General features: G+C 39.1%; 1 protein-coding gene across 13 annotated transcripts in view; it reads left to right on the forward strand.

Annotated features, from left to right (window-relative positions):
* LOC5573338 (protein groucho) overlaps positions 1 to 18,616 on the forward strand; it is a 664,800-nt gene extending 646,184 nt beyond the window's left edge. For 5 of the 13 annotated variants that reach the window (XM_021849485.1, XM_021849486.1, XM_021849494.1 and 2 more), the window contains 9 exons: positions 3,656 to 3,859; positions 14,513 to 14,614; positions 14,957 to 15,013; positions 15,420 to 15,602; positions 15,667 to 15,911; positions 15,990 to 16,239; positions 16,302 to 16,725; positions 16,782 to 16,996; positions 17,276 to 18,616. In XM_021849485.1, coding sequence (XP_021705177.1) covers positions 3,656 to 3,859; positions 14,513 to 14,614; positions 14,957 to 15,013; positions 15,420 to 15,602; positions 15,667 to 15,911; positions 15,990 to 16,239; positions 16,302 to 16,725; positions 16,782 to 16,996; positions 17,276 to 17,383 — 1,788 coding nt within the window. In that variant the 3' untranslated portion in view covers positions 17,384 to 18,616. The remainder of the gene's footprint in view (positions 1 to 3,655; positions 3,860 to 14,512; positions 14,615 to 14,956; positions 15,014 to 15,419; positions 15,603 to 15,666; positions 15,912 to 15,989; positions 16,240 to 16,301; positions 16,726 to 16,781; positions 16,997 to 17,275) is intronic. The other 8 variants (XM_021849489.1, XM_021849490.1, XM_021849495.1 and 5 more) reach the window with 5 other exon arrangements.
* Positions 18,617 to 19,452: the final 836 nt, after the last annotated feature.

The following is a 19,452-nucleotide window of genomic DNA, read 5'->3' on the forward strand; positions in this document are numbered from 1 at the left end:
TCAGAGACTATATCTCAAATCTTCAGAATTCAATAGTGATTTTATTGAGAATACTTTCAGGGTCTGTCCAAGAGGGGTCTGTTCAGAAATTCTTCTAGAAATTTCTCTGCAAATTCTAGAACGATTTTTTCCAGCAATTTTTCAAAGCATGTTTAGAAGAATTTCTCCAGAACTTGCTCCAGGAAATCCATGACTATGTCATGGAGAGCTTTGGTCTTGCCTCTACTAATTTCCTCAGATATCATTTTGTTTTTTTTTTTTCAAAACTATCCTAGAATTTCTTCTAGACATTTTTTCACTAATCCTTCCACTTGTTATTGTAGGAGAACTTCTTCAAGAATTCATCTACGTTTTCTCCCAGGGATCCAGGAATTAAGGTGTTCTGCGAATAAATCTATTTATTTTTTCTAAGAATTTATCCTGCATAGCATCGAGCATGTAATCCAAATATTACCCCCGTAATTTTACAAATATTTTTTTTAAATGTTTCTCAAAACATTCCCATGCAACCTTAAAAAGTATATTTGAGTTTTCACACCAGTAAATACTGCAGCAATTTTCCTAACAATTCTGCCAATCATTCCTGCACAACTTCTTTCGAAATTCTGTCCAATGTTTTTCGAGAAGATCCTTTAGAAAACCCTGTGAAATACTATCCCGAGATTCGATTGATTGTTTTTAGATTATCTCTGCAAATTATCTATGAAATCTTATTAAACTTCTTCAAATGTCCAATAGTTCTTTGATAATACATCATTAATTACTTTAAAACTTACACAGGTTTTATCAAAGATAACTTTAGGATTTTTTTCAGAAATACCTCACGGATTTATTTTTCAGCAACACATTCTTAGAATTTCCTTGGAGAAATTCATGGAAGCAATTCTGATAAAAAAAAAACTTCCATGCCTTACTTTAGAAAATCTCAAAGTGGAGAAATTTCTGTAGGATTCTTAGAAGAAATCTCTACAGCAATTGCTGAAGGTAGAATTTTGAAGATTAATTTCTAGTTGATATCTTATATACAATTTCATAGAAAATCCCTACTAGAACTTCCTGGAGAAATTATAAATTAAATTTTAGAAGATGTTCTGATCAGGAATCATGGAGGTTGTGTCAGAGAAATCTATGAATGAATCACTGGATAAAATCTTGGAGAGGTTATGACTTTCCTGAATAATATCTCCAAGAATTTTCGGAGGAATTATTATGATTTTCGAAATAATCTTTGGAGAAATTCCATTTCTATGGTACTTCTTGGGAAAAACAAGGCTAATTGCAAATTATTTTATCATAATCCTTTCATAGTCTCTCGTTAACGGAACCTAAAAGATTAATTATGTTCAGCATGCTATTTATAAAAAGGTTAATTTTAATCTATGAGTGATGTTTTCAGCAAAATTAGATCAGTTGTTAATATAGACAGTTTTACAGAACACGCAGTATACCGTATTTATTGCGCAATATACATAATTGTGGCTTGAATTCCCGACACATGGTTTGTGAGATAGCTACAGATATATGCAAATGTTAAATCTAAGTAAACTATTGCATAAGTTGCTATCAATCATCTGCTTGTAGAGTTCGTAATACTGAAGATAGATACATATATCATACTCATTATCGTCAGTTAGATAAACTACACTTGTTATGGATTAACTAAATACTTTATCAATAAAATCTATTGTCAACACCATTTATTGCTGCTAAAACCAATTCAAATACTGTCTGTTTATCCATCACTTAATGGTTCACAGTCATGTTTGCCTTTAGTTCATTTAATACAACAATATCATCGCTAATACCCAGTATGTTCTTTATCGCGAAAGCATTCTCATTAAAACAAAAATACTTCCCATTGAAAACATCATTTTAACGTTCAATCCCAAACCGCATATGAATACATTCCATTCATTATCCAATACAGCTCCCGTGAAAAATCGCACCATAAAAAGACCACCGCCAACGCCCGCTGTTGTTACGTGCCTCTCCCTCAAGTAAAAAAAATAAACATTTTATGAATAAGTGTCTCGCTGTCATTCTCGTCATCAATCAATCGACCGACCCTTTGTCAACTCACCCCATTTACACTCATTCCTTTTGCGGGCGAAAATGCGTTCAATCAGATCACAACATTCATAACCGTGGCGAACCGCGACCAAATCCACCACCACCCACACCCACTTCCAGTGCACTCAATATGTTTCCCCGTAGGGTAGTTATGTATGCATGTGCGTGTTTTACCAACTGCAATTATGAGTGTTTTAGTTATTTTTTAAACGAACAGTTTAATCGCTGCCATCCATATTTAACGTGTCACACATAGGGTGCCGGTACCAATGATTGTAATGTACCAGTAGATTGGACTATGGAATAAAACGAACATTTTTCGATAAAAACGACATGTGCTATTTTTGGTGGATAGATCGTCTCTAGTTTGATCGATTTGCCAAATTTCAGCTTTTTATTTTATCGAAAAGTCATATAAATAATAAAGTTTATGCAAAAAATTTGCTCCCTTGCACCAATAGTTGCCGTCGTGTTCCAGTAGTGGATCAACGGATGGAAGCATAGATGTATAAAAATGAAGAAAAGCCCTAGAGATGATCTTGATGCTTCATTCGAAAGATATTAATTGCTGTTCCGAGGGAAAAATGTTAAACCTATGTAAAATTTTACCATTTTGTTTCAAATTCCTTGTATCTTTCCCGAACGTCTACTACTGGAGCACTAGCGCAACTACTGGAACACGTGTACCAATAGTGGCTCAAGCGATTTCATGTTAAAACAATAGTTTTATCACTCTTTTTATATTTTTCCCATATAGTAGAGGTTGAAATCTATCTGTTGACGCCAAAAGATCTTGGTTAAGGCTTTTCGTTATTTTGTTATGATTTTTTATAGCTTAGGTAGTCCACTAATGGCACCGGCACCCTACCAGCCGTTTGATGTTCTCACAGCCCCCTGTTTCTCCATTGAGCAACTATCTACCGCGCAATATAGTGTTTGAAGCATGACCTGTTTGCATGACTGTGGGTTTCGGGGATCACTAGGGTGTAATTTAACAGTTTTTCGTTCAGTGTATGTCGAATATTTTGCCAAAATGGAAAGTTTTAAGAACTTAATATGAACCCTTTCAGGACGTTCATATTCTAAATGCCTATATGCGTCATGACTAATTAACTTATACGTATATGAGATATGCTAGATCTGTCAAATGATTCAGGAGTTCATGTCAGATGATCTACATGATCAACTTATGCTCACACTGTTTTCTTTTTAATAATACATATCCGACCGTCCTGAAAGGGTTTAATGTCGAACCACCCTGCTCGCATCCTTCATTGAAATTGTGGTGGCACTTCATTGGCGCATAATGATAATAACAACAATGCAATTAAATCATTTATACATAATAATTATCCGCTTCCGAATGCCTGCTGATTATCCTTCCTCCCACCCTTCCCCGTCCTATTCCAACTGCATCGCATTGTGTGCTTCCTGTTGCAACCCCCTCATACACGTCGTAACCCCAAACATCTCACAAGCACACGTACGCCCACATAAAACCACACCCACATACGCCTTCCTGCCCGCAAAAGTTGATGGTAATTAATTTCCGATTCGTGTTCCTCTCGTGTGTCTCTCTCGCCAGCAACAGATTCACGCACAGCAAATTCCCGGCGGACCACCGCAACCGATTCCGGCCCTGGGCGCACTGGCCGGACCGCTGACGGCGTTCGGCGGCCCGATGGGACTGCCACACGGTGCACCGCAGAGTTTGCTGAAAGCACCGCCCGATCTGCACCGGGAGGACCTCAAAGTGCCCCTCGGGGGGCCGTCCGCCGAAGAACGAATGGTAAGTTAGTTAGTGCGGTTTACTTTGTTGCACGATTATTAGCGTAAGGGGTCGTTTATTGATTACCTAGGTGAGTGGTTATGGGAGAAGGAGGGATTTCAGACTTCATACAAATGAAAAGTTAACTATAGGGTCAAGGACAGACAAGTTGACCAAACTTTTGTAACTGAAGTATGTCGGGAGCCGGATTATTGGCACTTTTGATTCACTTCAGCAGTAGGGTTTTTTGACAGCTACAGAGCTTATATTTGGCCACAAAGTACGATGCATAGTACTGAAGCGCTTCTTATTGCAATATATCGCCCCATAAAATCCCCCATGCCAAAGTAAATCATGGAAGTGCCCAAGTGGTTCTGCACCCTCTTAAAATTCAAAAAGGTCTAGTCACTGTTGTCTGAGACGACTTATTTTGGTAAGATAAGATATATGGAGACGCATGGTTGTCCAATGAACTGCACTCCAATATTGTCGCACCGCCACCAAACCGGATCGCGCCAGTGAGACTCGCGACGCGCCTCAACTCGCGCGATTTTGAAATCAGTTTTTGAGTGGGGCGCTGCATTCTTACGATGTTTATGAACACAGCGCACTATTGAAATATTAGTCGCAACGCTTGAAGATTGAGAAAAAATAAATTAAAAAAAATTGGTTGTCCTTATTTCTACCGGATCCATAATATGTTAGGGCACTGGATATGAACCAGAGGTAGATTCGTACTGTAGTTCAGACGCTACCACCCAATATCCTCCCACCGCAATTTCTCAGCAGTTGACATGAAGCTGATTTTTCGTATGTGACTGAGGCTTAGTATGAGCTTATTACCTACCAAATTTTATCCGAATCTATAGAACAGTAGCTGAGATATTGCAGTGAGTGTAATGTGAGTGGCAGCGTCTAATAGGAGACCTGACTGTATTAACTATTATTGATGGTAGACATAATATTTCACACAAGCTCCACCATACCAATTTGGGGAAGAGCACCAATTTTCAACCTACCACTAATTTTCGACCCATTCATACGATTTCGGCCTATTTTATATAAATATTCGAAAATTAGCACAGAATTCTTGTAGGTCGAAAATTATTGCTTTTCCCCTATATAGTTAACTGATATCGTTTTTAATTGATTGTTTTTTTTTAATTGATTGTTCGCCATCAAAATTCAGCTCACACATATTAATAAAATTCTCTATTTTACGTGGTCATTGAGAAAATTTCCATAGTGAAATTAAGTGCCCGGTGAACTTAGTCTCACAGGGGGCGGAAAGAAACTTTTATCATAAAGTGGTGTGACTGGTGTCGATCGCTAAGCATTTCTTTCAATTCGTGTTCGTCCATGCGATTTCAGTGTAAACGTGCAAAGTGGATAATTGAACTGAAGTTATTTAGCGAAATACAGTAGTTTTATTGCATTTTTGGAGTACAAGTGTACGAACCATAACAGCTTTCACAAAATTACACTTGGAAAATGAATCTATGTTGCAGGTAAGTTGTAATATCCGCCGTAGTGGAACATTTTAAGTTTGATACGACGAATAATAGCGCTTACGACGAAGTAGAACAAAACCCCATAGTTCACAATTAAATTTTTAAGTTTTAATTTTGGAATATAAGCCATATTCGGAATTTGAGGCAAAACGGTATTTATTATGCTTTTTAAGTCAGTATCAGAAGCCATTTTATAATTTCGACAGTACCGTTTTGACTCATTGTCCGAACACTTAAGGCCAGCAGTGACTTCGAATAATAAAATCCTCTTAAAAATTCTGTTATTATTCAAAAGAAATCCAAAACGATCTGTTTAACCCGTATAGGCCTGAGTGAAGGCAAAAATTCTAAAACCCTCACCGCTCAGCGAATTCTCAATGGATTCAAATGATTTTTTGTCAGTATACTGGCACACATATCTAGTTTCTAAAAGTGGACAGAGGAACGCGGAAATATTCCTGTGGCTGGAGTTATTCCGGTGGGTCACTGGGTCAGGTCGGGTGAAAAGGTCACTGTGCGTTTGTGCCCCTGGAGGTAGGCAAATTTCAAGTCACAGATAATTTCCGGAACTGGCTATTATGTGGCCACTTTATTACGGAATTTTAAGAAAAGTGCATCATTGTAAACCTTTTGAGAAACGATTGAATTGGATAACTATGAGTTTTGCATTTGATTGATTCTACAAATGACCATTTTCGGGTCCCGGGACGCCTCAAACTTACGATAAAGTGGCCGATTTGTATCTGAACATCTGTGCCAAGCATATGGGAACGCATTTTAGTGCAAAATTATGTTTGATTTCTATTTTTCAAGAATTGAAACGGTTTAGAATCCAAAAAATATATAGCCGGTTCTTCCGGGCATTACGTCCGAATGGCCACATTCGGTATATTTTAAATGATACAAAACTCTTCATTTATAATGTTGAATATCAGATCTTAATGATTTATGCAAATTAAAATGATTGTCATTGCAAATAAATAAAGGTAACTTGGCATGTCCCAAAACATAGCCGTTTTTTACCCGACTTGACCCAGGGACCCACCGGAATAACTCCGGCCACAGGAATATTTCCGAGTTCCTCTGGCCACTTCTAGAAACTAGATATGTGGGCCAGTGAACTGACAAAAAATCATTTGAATCCATTAGGAATTCACTGAGCGGTGAGGGTTTTAGTATTTTTGCTTTCACTCAGGCCTATACGGGTTAAAAGGTTATGAACTTATTTCAAGAGAAATGAACAAAATTAGATCCAATATGGATTTTCTTAAGGGTGAAACACAAATTAAGTCACACAGAATTTGGCTATTTTGAACCCACTTCTCTTTGTCAAGTTTTTTTTTTTGTATGAATCGTCTGAAAATTTTGTATAGCTTGTCACGCTATTCATCATGCATGAGCCTCTACAAATTCCTCATGTTTTTTTTTTGTATTTCAACAGTTCTCCCTGAGATCCTTCCACAGATCTGTTCAGGCATAGGTACTTTAAAATTGCTCGCGAATTTCTTTCATGTAATCGAGAGTTCCTTCAGAATGTTTTCTTGCTTTCTCTAGGATTTTTGAAGTGCCGTAATACGGGGTAACTTTTAATTTTTTTTGGAACAAATTCTGAATCAATTAGCGTACTGTATTGAAGATTTTCGTTTTACAATTTTAAAACAAGTACTGGTATCTCAGTTATCGATTGCAGTTGAAAGATTGCATAACGTTTCATTTTGAACCAATCGATAATTTTTCATATAATTGAAAGTCTATTTTCGGTATTGGGATAACTTTGATAATGAGTATGTAAATACATAAAAATCGGCAACCGAACTACATCATTGCAGTCGGAGCAGGGATGGAGAATGTTATTGAAGAACATGGACTAGATTTTGTTCATAAAATAACATAATTTATAGAAAAAATCTGAAAACAAAAATAAGTCTTACCAAGGTTCCGAGTTCTTTGCAGCGAAAACCTGCCTTGCGAAACTATCCGTCATCAAAACAAGGCAAAAATAGATAATCGCACACTTCCACAGCTATGAGAAGTTCGTTTTCTCTTTCTCCTATCCTTGGAGAACATTTCCAGTATCAATTTTCACGAGCAGCAGTTGCTTTTATGCACCAAATTAACCGCTGCTTTCGCCAAGTTCATGTGGTACCATGGTTAGAGTTCACGTATCACAGTTGTTTTTAGCAATGTACTTGGTTCAAATCCCGTCGCCGGTACCAGTTTTTGTTTCTCCACATAGTGATAATTCTTGGTGGAAGTTGGTGAGCAGTAAATTGATGGAGTGGAAAAGAATTTCCCCCTCAGTGGAATGATTTTCGGATATGAAAATTTCTTTCATTACTTTTGTTTGAGATTCACCTGCCTCTTTGGAAAACATTCTGATTGAAAGTAATGAATGTTTAATTACCGCAAATCGGTGTACAGGCAATTTATGCACCATATGAGATATAAGGGAATCTGGGGTAATATGCACCCTTGAGGCAAAACGACCCACGGTGCTTTTTAGGCTATTTGCGAAGTAATTTTGAACAATTTTTCATCAGGAGCTGATAGTAAGGAATCCAGGCATACGATTTGACAAGAAAAAATCCGCGGAAAATGTCTCAATTTTTCCCAAATATTCATAGAAACCCCAAAAAGCCGTTTTGCCCCGAGGGTGCATGTTACCCCAGATGCCCCTAGTGTACCTGAAACGGTCGATTATTACAGTACGCCTTCTGACTATGATGCTGACTTTCCAGTCTAGATTAAAAAGCATAACTATAACTGTGCGTTATTTGAACACGTATAGATAATTTGCTTATTTAAGGCTATAGTTTAGGGACAACCACGCCAAAAAAATAGTAAAGTAAATTTGGGAGATGTTTTCAAAAAATGTTATTAACAGTTATTTACCTATGATATGGCAATATAATTGACAAACAGATACGCATAAGTGGAGTACCGTAATGCGTAATCGTTAACTCAACTTCTAAATACTTTTCGTTGATTTAAGTCCAAAATTTTTGTTTAAGTTTTGTTGTGATTTTGTGTAGTTTGAACTCAATTTTGTTATATACCCAACAAACATTTTTACTGAATAAGAGCTGAACAAATCACTTTTAGGCTTATTTTAGTTAAATAACCTACTGTTCAGCTACTAATGTTACTTGGGTATTTTGGGATACAGTAATCCCTTCCAAAATGTTAAAAAGGAACAAGCCAAATGTTAAACAGCTGAACTCCAGTGGCGTTTTCGTCAAACACGATCGAATGCGTCAAGTTTCAAATTTGGACTGATTTTTGAAATTAAAGTTCAAATATGATATAGTTGCTATTTGAGAGGGGAAAATTGCCAAAGTAGTGTCAAGAACACAATCTATAGTGTTATCAGACAAAAAAAAAGATTTTATCATAATTTTTAGGACCCTATTATCTATGGAACTTAGGAAGTTAATTTGAGAGAAAGCTCAAAATGTAATTAAATCCGGTTATTGCTAGATGAATTTTAATTAGTTTAATGGTATTTGGACTTGTGCGAATACTTGGAGGATTCGCAACTGAGGGTCAATGAAATATTAGGAGTAATATTCTTGTAGTATTCAAAATATTTTTGAAGGAATCAATAGAATTTTTTTTTCAACGATTCCTAAACAAATTGTTGATGACTTTCTTGAGAAATCGTTGGAGGACTGGGCGCAGTGATTTATGTAGTGACTTAAAGTAAAACAGCTTGAAATCAAAATTCAATAATGTACCAAAACTTTGAAGGCACAAATCTTTCAAAAGAAGCATCAAACTACAATGCAATTTCTATTTTAGCTTTGTGCACTAGCTGAAAGTTTAAAATAAGAAGATTGACTTTGTATATTCATCATTTCAGCAGATTGCCTTTGAAATCGTGAGTAGAGGCCCAAGTTGACCATAGTGCTGGCCATGTTTCACCTTAAAGACGACTTTAGTATGATACCAATCTCGCTGCCCTAGAACGTTCATTTAAACATGAATCGCGAATAACTATTGAAAATGTCCTATTTCAATATTTAATTAATATTTTTTTGCATTAAACTCGATACAATTCGAAAATGGCTACTTCTAGAGAAATTATTAATATAATCATTATGGTTCAGAATAATTTTTAGATTCTTATTGTATCATCAGAACGTATTTATTTCGACAAAAATTCAAAATTTTAAAGATCGATCAAAAGTTGTTCTTAGAAAAACGTTTTTATTAAAAAATATTCCACCATGCAACTTTCCCTCAAGCATCTGTTTACTATCTAGATTCTATGGTAAAATATTAAAAAATATTTACTATGGGGTTTTGGTGTAATTTAAAATTTAAGTTTTATTTTTGATTTTTTTATAGAAATAAATAAAATATTTTTTCGGTGTATATTTTTTTATAGTCCAAACGGTTCACTACAACTTCTTCATAGAATAATTTTCTCTAAAATCAGCAGTTTCGGCGTAAGAATTTTTCAAATAAGTTGCATGCCAAAATTTATAGGCCATTTTCAAAAGTTATTCTTGAGTCAAAATGATCAATTTATCTATAGAAAACACTTATTCTACCATACCAAATACAAGTGCAAAATTCAAAATGACCTACCGGCTGGCCAGAGCCGCGTTCAAACGGGAGATAGCGACGGGAAGCTGACGCAAATCCCTGGGGCAACGCCTATCGAGTAGTGATGGCGAAGAGTAGGGGTCCAGTAACACCAGCTAAAATGTGCTCCGACAAACTGAAGTTGATAGTGGACGGTCTCTTTCCTACGCATGCACCCACCGCACAGTGGGACGAAACTGAAAATTGACGGTCAAAACCTCTTAGAGGCGTTTTAGCCCATAGGTGTCTTCGGGACATTGTTTTGAATTAGTGTCCCGAGTAATAATAAAAAATAATTTTAAATTAGAATCAATAGGGCACCCGAGCAAAAAATATGTTTTTGAAAAAAAAAATTTTTGGCTGGTCATTTCTTCAGCAAAGTTTTAGTTCTTTTTATTTTCAACAACTTTGCTGAACATGCTTGATATTTTTGACTTCGTTTTCACGGTTGAATTTTTAAATTTAACCATTTTACCATAAATATCAGTTTTTTGACCATTTTTATGCTGAATGTGCAATTTACGAACATGACATGTTCTACAACATTTTATATATATCAAAAATACACAAATTTGCCGAATATACCAAAGCTGTGAAATCATCACATCCAAAGATATAATGAAATTATGTTAAAATTTACATAATTTTCAGCCATATTTCTAAGCAAGTTTCTCCTGAATCGGCACTTTTCGGCAGCCATATTTAGTATACTTTGATGCCTTATTATATCAGTTAAAGCCCCATGGCGACAGAATGATCGGATCTCACAGGGCTTATTGATTTCAACCATTTTTTTGACAAGCATGGAATTTTATTTTGACCTTTTGTATGCTCATAGTGCAGTCAATAAACTTGGGATGTTCTTTTATTTTTTATATCACAAATCTTAACAACTATGTCGAAGACATCTGTATAAACTGACAAGCTATCAAAAAACAATGTTTTATTAAAATAAATACTATTTTTGAGAATTTACTAGGTAGGTTTCTCATGTACCAGCAATTTTGGACACAAGTTCACTTCGGCCGGCACAACAAACTGGTTGAAAATGGTAATAGATGAAAAATGAGAGGAATTATGTTCAACATGCGAAATTATGTTTTACTCTCTATTATTATTTGCTTTTTATCATAAAATACATATGATCGATGTTCAGACAGACTGGACCAGATGATATTTTGGTGTCATAGAGATATGTTAGTAAAACAATCAATTTTGATTTTTCTGATGGTATTTTGATTCAGACGTATCATCAAATAGATATGTTCTATCATCACAACAAATAATGCAAATATTTTGATATTTCGAATGCCTGGGGTAAGTTTTCCTAAAATCTTTAAAAAACACTATTATTTGTTCTTAATTTGCACGCATTGTGACCGAAGCCAAATTATCGTCGACAACTACAATTTGATGCTAAAATTGAGCAGTTTTAGTGTGATAAAGATGTTTACTAATATGTTTTTTTATTATATAATTAATACAGAGTATTGCACTGTGAGTATACAGAAGGTCGAAAAACTATTTAAGATCGAAATTCCAAGCTCGTCAAAAAAATATTGAAATCAATAAGCCCTGTGAGACCCGATCATTCTGTTGCCATGGGGCTTTAACTGATATAATAAGGCATCGAGGTATGCTAAATATGGTTGCCGAAAATTGCCGATTCAGGAGAAACTTGCTTAGAAATATGGTCGAAAATTATGTAAATTTTAACATAATTTCATTATATCGTTGGATGTGATGATTTCACAGCTTTGGTATATTCGGCAAATTTGTGTATTTTTGTAATATATAAAATGTTGTAGAACATGTCATGTTCGTAAATTGCACATTGAGCATAGAAATGGTCAAAAAACTGATATTTATGGTAAAATGGTTAAATTTAAAAATTTAACCGTGAAAACGAAGTCAAAAATATCATGCATGTTCAGTAAATTTGTTGAAAATAAAAAGAACTAAAGCTTTGCTGAAAAAATGATCGCCCAAAAAAATTTTTTTAAAAAAAATATTTTTTGCTCGGGTGCCCTATTGATTCTAATTAAAAATTATTTTTTATTATTACTCGGGACACTAATTCAAAACAATGTCCCGAAGACACCTATGGGCTAAAACGCCTTTAAGAGGTTTTGACCGTCAATTTTCAGTTTTGTCCCACTGTGCACCGTGTGGCCACCCATACCGTACGCTAGAAGAAGGAAATGCCGATATCCAAGTTTCTAACGCCGAGCTGATAACAGTTGCGAAAGGATTGAAGCTGTACAAAGCTCCCGGTCCAGATGGTATCCCTAACGTAGCGCTAAGGGCAGCAATCTTGGCGTTCCCAGATATATTTAGGACAGCTTTGTAGAAGTTTCTAGCGAAAGGCTGCTTCCCAGACAGAAGGAAGATGCATAAGCTGGTGTTGCTGCCTAAACCGGGAAAACCGTCAGGAGATCCTGCTTCATATAGACCAATATGCTCACTGGATACTCTTGGTAAACTTCTGGAGAAGGTCATCCTCGGCAGGCTAACGCTCTACTCGGAAGGCGAGAACGAATTGTCGAAAAGGTAGTTCGAATTCCGTAAAAAGACTTCGACGATGGATGCTATTTGGACAGTCATCGCGTGCGCGAAGAAATCGTTCAAGCAGAAAAGGAGAGGCAATCTGTACTGCGTAGTGGTAATGATAGATGTTAAAAACGCGTTCAACTGTGCAGTTGGGAGGCAGGGAGGCAGGAGGCGGTTCAGCAGTTCGAGATCAACGTCTGAGGACACGCAATCTCATCGAAGCGATCTCTAAAGCACCTCGGAGTAGTGGTCGACGACAGGCTAAACTTCAACATGTCTACGAAAAGACAGCGAAAGCAGCTAACACTGTAGCTAGGATCATGCCCAACATTGGAGACCCAAGAAGCAGTACGAGGCGTCTTCTGGCGACCGTATCATCGTTCATACTGAGATACGTAGTCCCGGCTTGTGCTGCAGCGTTGATAACTAAACGCAATCGAGAGAAGCTGGCAGGTACCCATGGCTACCGCACTATATCGTCGGAGGCAGTGTGCGTTATCGCCGTAATGATCCCCATCTGCATCTCTCTGACAAAGAGAAGTTAACTTCTTTCTGACCCAGTTTTATCAGACCATGGATGCTTCCGGAAATATCTGCACAGATTCGGACACGCAGAGTCTCCACATTGTCCGGCCTGTCCAAATATAAAGGAGACACCGGAGCATGTTATATTCGACTGCCCTCGATTCAGGGATACACGAAGCGAAATGATGTTAGAAACCGCAAGCGTCCTAAATCCGGACAACATCGTGCAGACCATGAGCTAGCACGAAGGCACTTGAAATACGGTGAACAGAGGGATAACGCAGATTATATCATCACTGCAATGGAGATGGCGTGAAGACCAGAGATCTCCGGGCCGCGATCGAAGTAGGCTAGATCCAAGGTCGGGGACTAGATCGAGTAGAGCGGACGTAGTACCGGTAATATGTCGTCTGGACGCCTGCAACCTGGAAGTCATCCTCCAACCTGAAATGCAGAACCAACCCTGGCACTTGGGCAACCAACGTCGAGTCGGAGTAGGCTGAGGCCGACATAGGCATCAGCCCGGATAGGGATATCTCCCGTCGCCGTCGGAGTAGGATAGATCCACGGCCGGGGATTACTCTGAGTAGTTCGTAACGTATTACCGGCAAGAGTCGTCGGAACGCCAGTGAACCGGAAGTCATCCTCCAACCTGAATTGCAGAACCGACCCTGGCGCTTGGGCAACCAACGTCGAGTCGGAGTAGGCTGAGTCCACCACCGGGGTCAAGCTGAGTAATACGCGAAACAACACCGGCAAATGGTCGTTGGGGCGCCTATGAATCGGAAGTTGCCCTCCACTGGAAACGCAGGACCGACCTCGGCATCTGCCCAGCCAGCTTTGGAGTAGACTAGTTGAGTAGATCGCGCAGTAGCGGAAGTTTTCTTCCCCCGGAATCGCAGGGCCCACCTGTACGTGGGAGCCTTGTATCGCTCTTCAATTAGACTCTCCAACATCTCAGTTAAAATAAATTTCAAATATCCTTGATTCAAAAGGTCCAAAGCTTTCTCATAGACAAAACAAAATAAAGGAACTCTTGGAATTTATTGACCTGTTGCAGAAATAAGTGGAGCTAAGGTTAGCATTAGATATTTTCGCTCGGCTACCTGTCCTTTATCACTGGGATTCGGTTCAAATCAACTTTTCAAAGTATCGTGATGCCTACTCCAAAGTTCGATCCTCGAACTCCATTGAGCACTAGGATTGTGAAGACTACAGATATGTCGGACGGTCCTTCCGTATTGTCGACTCACTATTTTTAGACCTTCAATACGATTAAAAGAACCTAAAAATGGTAAACTTTACCATAGAATACTTTTGCCCGGCAAATGTAGAAGCGAGAGACAAGCTCTGCTCTAGCGATATATGTAATTCAAACATAACAAGAAATTTTCAATTCCTTCATCAAGCAAATAGGGTCTAGCACTATATTATCTAAACATTGAACGACTTTTTACATTAATTAGGAAACCAATTAACACAAAGAATCTTCCATTTTCAGCGCAACTCAGTATCTCCTGCCGAACGTGAAAAGTACCGACCTCGTTCACCCCTAGACCTGGACAGCGAAGCCAAGCGACGGAAAGAGGAAAAACTTAACCACGTAAGTCTGCTAGCTGCAACGTCTATTTCTTTCTTCCTATTTGTTGTTGCGTAACTGGGATCCCTCAGATCTTCAATAGCCAACCGTTAAAGGCATCGGGCGGGAAAAGTCTATTCTTCGAGTCATACTAGCGACCAACAGAGTGAGCACCCACGATAAGTGCTACAGCTGACTTTTGTTAATTTCAACCCAGTTTAGAATTTCATTCCAAATTCCCTAAGTTTAAGTTCTATACGGAAATCCTCGATAATTAGTAATTATTTCTTTAAGTTCTCCCAACTCTCTTTTCCAAAATATCATTTCGATTCTTATGAAAACAAAATTCCTCGTATTATTTCACAGGACAACGACGCCGACAAAAGCGAACAGGAATTGGTGGTGGACGTCGCCAACGATACGGTAAGGGCTTGATTTCCGAAGAAAGATACCCACACCCACTGCAAAAACACAAACCTTCAGTTTCATTTCACTTACGTTCAATTTGTTTCAGTATCTGTCCGTTTTGATTTATTAGTTTTGTTTCAGTTGATTGAAGTATTTTCCATCACTCGCTCATAAATCACGTATCGTAACGATGTCACAAATGTAAAAAGCTCGCTCTGTTGTTGATCGTGTGAATGCACTCTCTAGTTCTATGTAGCGATCTTTCTAGATAGACACAATCGGTCTACATAAACCAATAAACCAGTAGATCTTCCCGCCCAGTGTTGGTTTGCGTTTTCCATGAATCCTCAAAGCCCTCAGATCCAATTTTGAAACAAGATCATTTATAAGCTCACGATCGAATGTTCTACGATCTTTGCAGGGAACCCCATCTCCGCGCCCAAACGGTGATCACGCGTCGTTGGAAAACCGAGACCGCGATAGTGTTGGTTTGAACGGAAGTGACAAAGCCGGCTCAAGTAGTCTGAAAGGTGTGAACGACAGACCGCCCTCCCGATCCGGATCCAGCTCATCGCGATCGACCCCAAGCCTCAAAACTAAAGATGTAAGTCGAAACCCTGGTAAACTTGATTCAGACTTCTGATCGGATCGCAATCCATACATTACAGCTCGACAAACCAGGTACCCCTGGTGCGAAAGTGCGCGTCCCAACGCCCAACTCTTCCACTCCGGGAGTTCCCAAAGCAGCAGTACCTCCAACGGCCGCCGGCTATCCGGCGTCACCATATCAACGACCTTCAGATCCATACGTGCGACCACCGCTTGACGCATACGGACGACAGCCGATTCCATTCGATCCTCACGCACAACTACGGACCAACGGAATCCCTCTGCCCGTCTCGAGTGGTAAACCGTGAGTAGAGCTCTACGATGAATTCCGGAAAGTATGTTACTAACCTGAACTTCTTGTTTCTTGTCTTATCTCACGCAGTGCCTATTCGTTTCACATGAACGGCGAAGGAGGACCTCAGCCGGTGCCATTTCCTGCCGATGCCCTAACCGGACCCGGAATCCCGCGACATGCCCGCCAGATCAATACGCTTTCCCACGGTGAGGTCGTCTGCGCCGTCACCATCTCCAACCCAACCAAATACGTCTACACCGGCGGAAAGGGATGTGTCAAAGTTTGGGACATCTCCCAGCCCGGCAGCAAGAGTCCTGTCAGCCAACTGGATTGCTTGGTATGTTAGTCTTTCGGAGTTGAACTTTCTCAAGGTTGAACGATCATCTCCCTTTTGTACAGCAACGGGACAACTACATCCGCTCGGTGAAGCTGTTACCGGATGGGCGAACGTTGATCGTCGGCGGGGAAGCATCGAACCTGTCCATCTGGGATCTGGCGAGTCCGACGCCGAGAATCAAGGCTGAACTCACCTCGGCAGCTCCGGCCTGTTACGCGTTGGCCATCAGTCCCGACTCGAAGGTATGCTTCTCGTGCTGCAGCGATGGCAACATTGCCGTGTGGGACCTGCACAACCAGACGCTGGTGCGGCAGTTCCAGGGTCACACCGATGGCGCTTCCTGCATCGACATCAGCCCTGACGGCGTCCGGCTTTGGACCGGAGGACTGGACAACACGGTGCGATCGTGGGACCTGCGGGAAGGACGGCAACTGCAGCAGCATGACTTCAGCTCCCAGATCTTTTCGCTCGGCTACTGTCCAACGGGTAAGCATTTCACCGCATATTTTCGATTGGGAATCATTTCGAATGTAAAACCTTAGTCTTCGATGAAACAGGTGAATGGCTCGCCGTCGGCATGGAGAACTCCCACGTGGAGGTGCTGCACGCCTCCAAGCAGGACAAGTATCAGCTGCATTTACACGAAAGCTGCGTGCTGTCGCTGAGGTTCGCCGCCTGCGGCAAATGGTTCGTCTCGACGGGCAAGGATAACCTGCTAAACGCATGGCGCACACCGTACGGTGCCAGTATATTCCAGGTGAGTGTCGTACACTGGAGCCTCAATTTAAGAACTAGATCGAGAGTTCGGCTATGAAGTCTCATTGCAGTAATTTCATTTTTACTCTTAAAAAACTTTGAACAAAACAGTATTTTAAAATACGCGGACACGAAAATGTGTGAATTGTATTAATTTGTCAATCAAACCGTGCCAAACTCGAATTTAATTAAACTGACTTTTTTGAATATTTGCAACAATAACTTTTAAAAATGTCAATTATAATTATTTGTTGAATATTCTACCCTAATTTCGTTCCAGTCCAAGGAGACCTCATCAGTACTTAGTTGTGATATATCGACCGATGACAAGTACATCGTGACTGGCTCCGGCGACAAGAAGGCAACCGTCTATGAGGTCATCTATTAAACCGATCGAATGCGGTAGTAATCTTTAGTTTGATTCGAAGTGCAACAAACACCCCTCCCGATCCCCTGCTACATCGAAAACCATCGATACCCGTAACGATACATCACAAATTCTCTTGATCGTGACAACAAAAAGGCAGCGTTGACTTGATTTTGAATGTATCATAGAACATCACAACTCCCAAAACAAAAAAGTGACTTAAATCGAGGAACTCACAGATTCGAGAATCTTTACACACATACAGCAGCTGTATCAGTTCATTCATTATATATAGAATCTATGTAGAAAGGAATAAGACACACTTACACACACTCACAACAGTCAGTCGTGTAGATGATGCAGTAATCTTTTCACGCCAACACACACAAACATTTTTAGTAAAATGAGAGACAATGGGCGCAAAACAGCAAAGATCAAGAACATCAACAAAACAATGCTACAAATGTTAAATGGTAAGTTTACAATTTAAGTAATTTAAAGTAAATTAAAGGAAAAGAAACCCGCAAAGCATCCCTTTAATTATACAGAAAAAAAAATCAAAGAATTAATTGTAGAATCTAGGCGATAAAAGGATGAAAAATTGAATGCAGCGTGTAAGGTAAGAACCAAACAGAAGAAGCAGATTAATTTAAAATTATCAAAATTCTTAGTGATTACCGTATAAATTGAAGCAGAGTATTGTACAGTATTTGAAAAAACTCGTAATGTTAATTATGGTTATCAACCCTCTCCCAGTACATACGACCGAACGAAACTTAAGCTAGATCAAAGCATAGAGCGAGAGATCCCTCGAGGTTTCAAGTGGAAATTCATCTCAAATTCAATTCGGAAGAGAAAATAAAAAAAAATCGCTTGATAAAAACAAATTTAAACATTTACATCTAATTGTTTTCCAATATCCTTCTTAGAAAAAAAAAGAGAATCGTATCGATGTCAGTTTGTTCCATTTAATCCTTTTAATTTTTGAATAAAACAAACACTGTAAGATATTTCAACCATTAGTAATCAATGCGAAGAAGTGAAACCAAAAAAAAATGCGAAAAGTAAAAATTGTTATCGATTCATAGTACGCATTGCAAAAATCAAGCTGAACTTTCGTCGAATATCCTCTTTCCACCACTAACCGAATCTAATGCTAATTGAATCACACAATAAGGTAGATTGAAAGAAAGCGTGAGAATCACATGATAAATGAAGCGAAGAAGGATCAATTGATGAAAACAATATAGAGGATTGAAAAAACTCTGCAAAAGAAGAAAACTGCTGGAATAATATCTCACAGTAAAACAACCAAAACATAAAAACAAGAAGCAAACTGAGAGGAAGCAAAGATTCGGAGAATCCCAACCACACACTGGAAAGTTCAATACAAATATTATAAATGAATATTTTTAGACATGAAAATATTGAAAACAAAAAAAAAACGTAAGTAATTTTATTTGATCCGAACTACCATTAAAAAATAGTATTGTATTCGTCTCTCTGTTGAACCGGTACCGACTTTTCAATCGTGATCATCTATTTATTACAGCGGAATCAATCCGTTTGATTTACTTTTGCTATTCTTGGTTTATGGTAAGTCTTTGATAAGCTATCTAACCAAGGCTACATCCATCCCCTGCCTACATTCATTCAATTTATTTAGTTAACATCTAAACAAATAACACTGAATCAACAATTTCACGCCACAAAACTCGGTTCGTGGCCGCATCTCTCCATCCTCGGTTCTGCCTCAGGCTCACCAAATCCACGCGCACTTGATCCGCCCTACTAGCTCGCTGTGCTTCACGCCTTCTTGTACCAACCGGATCCGACGCGAACACCATCTTTGCAGGGTTGCTGTGCGGCATTCTTGCAACATGCCCTGCCCATCGTATCCTTCCAGCTTTGGCCACCTTCTTAATACTGGGTTCGCCATAGAGTTGGGCGAGCTCGTGGTTCATCCTTCGCCGCCACACACCGTTTTTCTGCACACCGCCAAAGATCGTCCCAAGCAGCCGACGTTCGAAGACTCCAAGCGGCGTGTGAGTCGAGACGAGTCGCTCTCACCGCGAGTGACGTGAGACGAC

The sequence above is a fragment of the Aedes aegypti genome, chromosome 3 (assembly GCF_002204515.2).
Source record: "Aedes aegypti strain LVP_AGWG chromosome 3, AaegL5.0 Primary Assembly, whole genome shotgun sequence".
NCBI classification, from domain to species: Eukaryota; Metazoa; Arthropoda; class Insecta; order Diptera; family Culicidae; genus Aedes; species Aedes aegypti.